We start from the raw sequence: 8,077 nt of genomic DNA, 5'->3' as shown, positions 1-8,077 counted from the left end.
TGAATCCTAGAAACAACCTGAACCACCCATTCTCTCCTTTCGGTCAACACCATGGTTCACAAAACCAACCGAACGTGAATTTACAATGGAACCCGATGAACCTAAACCAACCGAGCTATCCGTTTCAATTTCCCGACCCGAACCTAAACATGTACGCCAACCGAGCTATATGCTTTTTTATATTTTTAGCTATGTATTTTTTTTAGTTATGTATTTTTTTTGTATTTCTTTTTAACTTTAATGCATTTTTATTTAATTATTTGAAGAAATTGGTTTTATTTAATTAGTTTAATTATAAAAAAAATAATAAAAAAAGATACTGTGGGCCCAACTTGTAGCCCCTTCACCATTACACCCCAAAAACAAATTCGCCCCCTTTGCTGACTGGGCGCCACGTGTCACAATTCGCCCCCAATTGTAACGCATCCACTACACATAGCCTTAGTCGTTCTATTTTTTACCGTAGAAGTGTTGATTTATATTCATAGTAAGTTTATTATTTAGGCTATTGCAGTGGATGGGCTACAAATGGGGGCGAATTGTGACACGTGGCGTCCAGTCAGCAAGGTGTGAGAATTTGTTTTTGATGTGTAATGGTGCAGGGGCTACAAATTGGGCCTACAGTATCTTTTTTTATTATTTTCTTTTTATTATTAAACTAATCAAATAAAAACCAATTTCTTCAAATAATTAAATAAAAATGCATTAAAATTAAAAAGAAATATAAAATATACATAATTAAAAATATAAGAAAACATATAGCTCGGTTTGCGTACATGTTTAGGTTCGGGTCGGTAAATTGAAACGGATAACTCGGTTGGTTTAGGTTCACCGGGTTCCATTGTAAGTTCACGTTCGGTTGGTTTTGCGAACCATGGTGTTGACCGAAAGGAGGGAATGGGTGGTTCGGGTCTAGGATTCATTTTGCATATACATATATATGCACACACACAACATATATATATATATATATCACAACATATATACATATACATAATAATATACATATACATAATAATAATATAATAATAAACTTCATCTCCTACGGTGACAAATAACTTACACCCCCGCCCATTTCTCCCCAATTTCGCCCAGGGGGCGGTGTTCGGGGCCCCAAATCGCCCCTTTTTTTTACGCCCGCTACACATGGCCTTATATGTCACTGGACAGCCTTGTGTAATATCAAGAAAAACGAATAATGTGTATTCCCTCTCCATTTGTTTCTTCTCTCTACCAAGGAAAAATGATAAAATCTAATAACCGAATCGTATTCGTAAAAGGAAAAAGAACACTAAATTGTGACTTCAATTTTCGGTTCGATTGTTAGTCGTATCTGAATCATGAATTCGATTTTTGGTTCCACAAATCTTGCTTATTTGGATAACCGAGCCAAATTCAATCATATAAACTGACCAATAACATATTTTATTGGATATGCAAACCAAATAAAGTGGTTGTATTCGGTTAAGTTAGGCTCGATTTTTAGTTATGGCCAAAAGAAGCTCAAAAGCAATTGAACCAATGAACACCCCTATCTCTACCATTCCTTCAATGCATGTTTGTAAATTGAAAAAAAAAATTAACATAATAACAAATGAAATGACCATTGTATAACGGACATAAAATCAAAGGTTCTCAATTTAAAATCATCTATAAGTGGTTTTATCTCAAACTATACTAAAGTTTCTTTAAAGGATCTGGGCTTGGCTTTGAAGAGAGCGAATATAGCACGGCCAATGCTACAAATTTTTCAGGATTCAAGGTTTCTTTGCGAGAATTGAGTACACATTTTTGTTTGAAGACGTAAATAGAGTATGATGTGATGTGGAAGTCGGATAGCGGTCATTGTGTTGTGTTGCTCTCATAGTCACGTTCTTGTCGAACTTTGATTTTGTTTTGAGAAATGGCGTGCTTTCTTTTCTCAAACGATTTTACAACCTAAACAATGTTTGTTGTCTCTGTCAATAAGTATTCGACCATCAATGGTACAAGAACAAGTTACAAATGCTAACTAAAAATACATGTTTAATTCAAGACGATTATTTCTAAAACTTATAATCATAAAAACAATTGAATAAATTTTAATTAATCCAAAACTAGAAATATTTGTTCTAGCCGTCCATGAAAACGATAAATTTTATCTCCTACTTTATGTGTGTGACTATAAGATGGTTTGATAACTTACTTATTGATGCATTTTGATCACTTCAAGTAGTTAAAAAAAAGGGTAACAAATGAAACAATATAAAAAGAAAAGATCAAACAAGCAACACAAGTAGCATCTATTTATTTCAAAGGATATGGTGACAACATTAGACTTCAAAATTAGGTAGAACAAACACATATGTATGCATGTATGTTTCTAGTTAACAACCAACCCCTAATTAAATTTTCAAATCTTCCAATTTTGTGCCAATTTCATCACTTGCCACAGGCCCATTTGGAACAGAGCTTTCTTTCTCCTTTGGATTCAAAGACCCTGTTTGCCATATTCTTATGGTTCCGTCTTCCGACCCCGATGCATATGATTCACCTCCAGGTGAAAACCGCACACAATGGACTGGACCGTGGTGACCCTTGTTGCATCCTACAACAATATCCACATTATTATTATTGTTATTGTTATTATTATTATTATTATCAGATAAGATTGCACACATGGTCCTTTGTGGTTTGACCATTTTGCAAGTCTGGTTTCCATATTTTATAAACTGCAAACTAGTCCAAACACTTGTGAGAGGGTTGCACGTTTGCTGCCCAACGTTAATCCCGGTCAGTTTCTTTTTACCAAAACAGTTATGGCTTGTGCCTGTGAAGGTAATTGTGTGTGTGTGTGTTTAATTTGAAACTCTAATAAAATAGTCTTTCAACTCCGGAACTCCCAGTTTCAGACTTCATCACCTTGGCTTTTTAAACCAAACCCTTCAATTGTATTAGGGTTTCAAATAAAATGGGATTAACCTTACATGAAAGACTATATTGTTTGATTTTATCTTATTCTTATTATTAAGATTATTATTAATAATATTAATATGTTTAGTACAATTTGCAAAATCCATACCAATTTCTTCACCAGTGTTGAAATCAAATAAGCGAATCCACATATCATCCCCTCCAGCAATAAACTTATCACCAAACTTCGGTTCCAATGATGCTGATTCCACATTGCAGGGCATATCATAACTTTTCACTAATCCAAAACTATAAAGCATAAAAATAAATAAAAGAGATTGGAATATATGCAGGAATAAACTTATAAAGTGAATAATAAGAGTTAAAAACATACTGGTTTGCATCCCAGAATTTAACAGAAGATCCATCTGCAGTAGTTATATAACGATCATCCTTGCTGACCTCAGCACTCGTCACTGGTGATTTGGTTTCAAGAGTATGAACCAATTTCCCGCTTCTCACGTCCCATAGCCTGCCAATATAATAATAATTGAGTAAATTACACTTTTAGTCCTATATAGCAAATTTCATGTCTCGTCCTTAAACTAAGAAAATAACAGCAATCATCCTGTATGTTCACATTCAGTCATAATTTACGTCTTTTTCACTAACGGACATTAGTTTTGTTCGTTAAGTCGGTCATGTGACTTGCAAATGAGGGCATTTTTGTCAATTTTATTTTATTTGAAAAAAATTAGCAAAAATACAAAAACCCTAGATTATATACTCTTCTCTTTTGTTTCCAAACAAACTCAAGTACCAAATGATTGAAAAAACGTACTAAACAACAAATTTGGTAATAAAAAATAGTTATTACGACAATTTTAAATCCTTTACGTTTTTAAAGAAACTCGCATCATTTTGCTCATTGTCAAAACACACTGTTGCACAACTATAGTTTGTTTACATATATACATACCTTACTCCTCCAGAATCAGAGCAAGAACTTAATATTGTTTGGTCACTATGGAGCCATAAAACGGTCCTGATAGAGCCTGGAGAATGCTCAATTTCTCTCGGAGATGCCTCAGGTCGATTTAAATCAAATACACGAAGTATTTTCTCAAAACCACCAGTCAACAGAAAATGTGTATCCTGTAGAATAATGCAAAAATTAACAAGTTCATCCACTTTGGTACTCAATATTACTAAATAAATATCACATTATAAGAACAAATCCATCATTTGTGACAAAAGTTGACAATAATATGAAGAAAGAGAAGCCACCTCAGAAAAGGAGCATGTTCGGACAATATGTTTGTGGTCAAATGAGTGTAGCACATCCCCAGTCAATGCATCCCACAGTTTACTGAAAATTCCAACAGAAAAAAAAAATGATATTCTATAAACATATAAGATAATGTGTTTGTTACACCAAAAAAAGTTGCACACAGTGGTAAAAAGTTGGAAATATATTATTACATGTAGCTATTAAAAAAAATACATTTTTTTTCTTAGACACAAATACAATGACAAATAGTTGAAAGACAGTTGCATTTTGGTGTAACTAAGCCAAGACAATATTAAAAATAAAAAATGAATAAAGTAAATAACTTGGTTTTCATCATTGTATGTAGAGGAAAAAAAGCCATATTGTATGTAACAAACTTTCAATCCTTTACCATTATATGTAGGTAATTACTAATTACTATTTACTAATCATCTTTAGCAAGTAAAGTTTGAAAGTATAAGACAATAAACGAATAAAAGTTCTTACACACAATGACAAAAGGAGGTGAAAGTAAGTTCTACAATAAGGATAAATAACAAAGTAACTATCGACGCCATATGCTGTAAAATCGGCAGACGTTGACGCGGCACGCAGCGCATTCATATCTAGACAGCAACTCCAAACTGCACCTTTATGCCCCTCAAAGGTTCCTATCCAATCTCCGGTTTCTCCATTCCGAAGCATAGGAGTTGAATCTGGTACACAAATCTATAGCTATAAGTAACACTTATATCTCTTTCATTAACAGCAGTACAGCACATTCATAACTAAACACAAATATATATTAAAATAACCAACAGAGTGAAAGTCAAAATCCCTAATTGGAACGAACCTTTGCTGGCACTGATTAGAAAATATCCGTCTGGCGTACTGCGCGTAAGGTTCTCTGAGCATGGTGGGTCCTGCTGGAGCAGTTCGTCATTGCGCAGACGTCCCTGTTCAAGGTGAGTCTTGCGGGTCCAACTGGGCTCTGCTGGGACCTACCTCTTCAAGTCCCCCCAGTCCAATGTTCTTCTCATGAATTATTAATAAGTGAGGTGAACTTTTGGACTTAGCAAGGGGTTTTGAAAAGGGGTTTAGTTTTTAGGTTTTCCGTGGTGATTCTCCCCGCGGTTTTCCTGATGTCACGCAGAAATTCCCGACTTTTCTGCTTGATCTTAGGGTATGAAGCGGGTAGGTTCGTAACCTCCTCGCAAGTCAGGAGCGTTGAGTCCCACTTGTGTGGATTCTCCATGGGGTTTTGGTAGTTTTCAACATATTGATCAATTATGCTAAAACCACCAATTCCATCTTGGAGTTTCAAACAATATAGTTCTCGACGTTTCCGTCATGCGGGGATGTTATTCCCGTTTCCGCAAGCATGGCCCAGAAGATCCTTCTTGGTTTGAATTCCCTGCAGAGTGCTAAGTATGTGAAGGGTTTTGCCTTGACACTGTACCCGCACTCGTCTTACGGTTACTTTACTTCCAAGGTATTCCTGGCGTCAATTCCCTGCGGGTGCTACGTATGTGAAGGGTTTTGCCTTGACACTGTACCCGCACCCGTCTTATGGTTACTTGGTTGCCAAGGTAAGGGGTATTTTCCCGCTTACTTTTGAATCTTTTTGAATTTTTTTGAAATTCGAAGAGTTGGTGAAAGGATAAGAACAGTCAAACCTCTGAAATGTCGTGCGACGGTTTCTTCTGACTGTGTCAGGACGTGCAGGAAGTTATGGTGACGTGACAGTACATGGTCATTCCAGACGCCTTTTCAGGCGCGCGGGCGCGATTTTTTCGGGCGCGTGGCCGCGAAATTAATGGTACGCGTCCTTTCAACAGCTGTTGCCAGCTTGCCTTTTGCCACGTGTCATAGTTTCATTGCACCTTCGATTTCTCTCTCTTCCGCATTAAATTCATCGCATTAATTGCGATTAGTATATAAAGGGGGAGAGGGTTCTTTGTAATCCACACTTTCACTCTTCTCTTCATCTTAAGAACGATTTCCGGCGAATACTCATCTTTCAGTCGAGCATTCCCTTGAAATCGTTTTCTTCTTTCTTTTTGCAAGATGTCGTCTCGTGATCTCGAATCTACAGCCGATGACAAGAGTACTGCTGGCGAGTGCCAGTGTGCTCTGCCTGGCGATCTGTATCAGTACATCGTCAGGAAGTTCATGCTCGAGTCTCTAGAGCCTGAGTTTCCTGAACCCCACCAGACGGTGTATGATGCCCCCAGAGGCAAGATCAGGGTTTATGCTGCATTCTTTGTTTATGGGAATCTTAGGTTCCCATTGACAAAGTTTGTTTACCGTGTCCTTGAGAGGCACGGTGTGCACCTGACCGAGGTGCACCCGATGGCGATTGCCAAGATCCGGCACTTCGAGTGGGTGTGCCGGATTCTGGGCATTGAGCCCTATGTTGACCGCCTGATGACCTTCTACACTTGGAGGTGCATCCAGGGGTGGTACACGTTGATAACCTGGATTAAGGGTTTGAAAATCTGCGCAACCAAGCACAGTCTTCGCGTGTGGAAGCGGGAGTTCTTCTTCATCTCCGCTCGTGCCATCCCACTTGCCATGAAATTCAAGAACGGGCAAGCACTTCCCAGCCTTCACGCCTCCAACTACGAGGAGGCGGAATGGTTTTCGAAGATATCCCGGGTCCAATCTCCGGTTTACCGGTTTGCGGAGTCCGGGATGGTGATGCTGGGGATGAGCCGGGTGTGGAAGGCGGCGGATGCGCAAAAAATCCCAATCGTCCTTGAATACGGTTCGAACTCTGTTCCTTACGGTATGCTTTGTTTCTTTTTGTTGATTCTGAATTTCTTCTAACTTTTTTCTGTTTATTTCAGAGGGGAACGACTTGCAGTCGCTCCTGAACCCGCGGGAGGCTGACGGTCCCGCTCGGATGGGTACTCGCGCTCTAGACGAGAACGAGTTGCCCATCCTAGAACAAACGGCGGATCGGTTCGTGGAGGTCTATCCGCTAGGCCACGAGATCCTTAGCGCCAGGCGGCCAGGTAAGGCGCTATTCGACCCTCGACCCCTCAATGTTGAAACCTCTGCTGGAATTCCTTTAATCGTATGTTCTGATGAGGAATCCGCAGATGGTCCTCCGTTGGTGCGGAAGAAGAAGGCTGCCGGCGGGAAGGGGAAGGAAAAGGTGGCCTCCACCGCCGATCCGGCGCCTCGGTCTGATTCGGAGACCGAGAGCGAAGAGGTGGCGGGGAATCCCGGTGGTGATAAGACCACCGCTCCGGAGGCTGCGACTGTCACCTCCGGAGAGCCCAAGAAGACGACGGTGAGCGGCGCAAAGAGGCCGGCTCCATCGGGTTCGTCCCCGCCTCTCCGTACCTTTAGGCTCAAGAAAACCCGTAAGTATAACTTCCTTTAGCTTTTATCTTCATAGCTTAATATATATCATTTAACACTTATCTTCTTTACGCAGGCGTGGATGTTGACGCATTCCAGGGTGGAGCGCAGAGGAGTACCTCTCCGCCAATGACGGTAGGCTTGGTCACACTACCTGAGGCGACGACCCAGGCGCCTGCGCCTGCTTCCGCTGGTTCAGTTGCTCACTCCCTTGAGCCGACTGTTCCAGCTGTGACGACGTCACCGCCGGCTGTGAGTGCTATTTTTACAGCATCTTTCACCGAGCCGGCGGTTACTATTGCTGCGGATTCCGCAGCGGCCACCGCGGCGGCCGCCACCATGCCTCCTCCGTCATCGGCAACGACGGCCGATCCTTCAGGTATACATGGGGCGTATCGCCAAACTCTGCCACCTTCCCATCTGCCTGACCTCTTGGATGGATTTCCCTTGGGTTCAGTTGATGGGTTTGGCGGCTATCGGCCTGTAATTGACCCTACAGGTGCGTAGGGTTCTTCTGGCCCATTTTATATATATTTTTTCTTTATC

General features: G+C 40.3%; 1 protein-coding gene across 1 annotated transcript; it reads right to left on the bottom strand.

Moving 5' to 3' along the window:
• Positions 1-2,249: 2,249 nt before the first annotated feature.
• Positions 2,250-5,046, bottom strand: LOC143583787 (uncharacterized). The gene is made up of 7 exons (XM_077066001.1): positions 5,016-5,046; positions 4,743-4,878; positions 4,180-4,261; positions 3,872-4,047; positions 3,287-3,424; positions 3,062-3,201; positions 2,250-2,587 (listed from the first exon to the last, which is right to left on the bottom strand). Exons 2-7 carry the CDS (start codon positions 4,865-4,867, stop codon positions 2,385-2,387), a joined length of 864 nt encoding a protein of 287 aa, XP_076922116.1. The 5' UTR covers positions 4,868-4,878; positions 5,016-5,046; the 3' UTR covers positions 2,250-2,384.
• Positions 5,047-8,077: the final 3,031 nt, after the last annotated feature.

The sequence above is a fragment of the Bidens hawaiensis genome, unplaced genomic scaffold (assembly GCF_021521415.1).
Source record: "Bidens hawaiensis isolate Kalapana, Puna unplaced genomic scaffold, B.hawaiensis_p1.1 tig00032526_1, whole genome shotgun sequence".
Taxonomy (NCBI): Eukaryota; Viridiplantae; Streptophyta; class Magnoliopsida; order Asterales; family Asteraceae; genus Bidens; species Bidens hawaiensis.
This window is presented reverse-complemented; position numbering and strand designations above follow the sequence as displayed.

Coding starts and splice junctions, on each gene's coding strand:
- LOC143583787 (XM_077066001.1), bottom strand. CDS start 4,867: ATGCTTCGGAATGGAGAAACCGGAGATTGGATAGGAACCTTTGAGGGG. Junction 3,425..3,871: donor TCTGATTCTGGAGGAGTAAG/GTATGTATATAT, acceptor TTATATTGGCAG/GCTATGGGACGTGAGAAGCG. Junction 2,588..3,061: donor CAACACTGGTGAAGAAATTG/GTATGGATTTTG, acceptor ATATTGTTGTAG/GATGCAACAAGGGTCACCAC.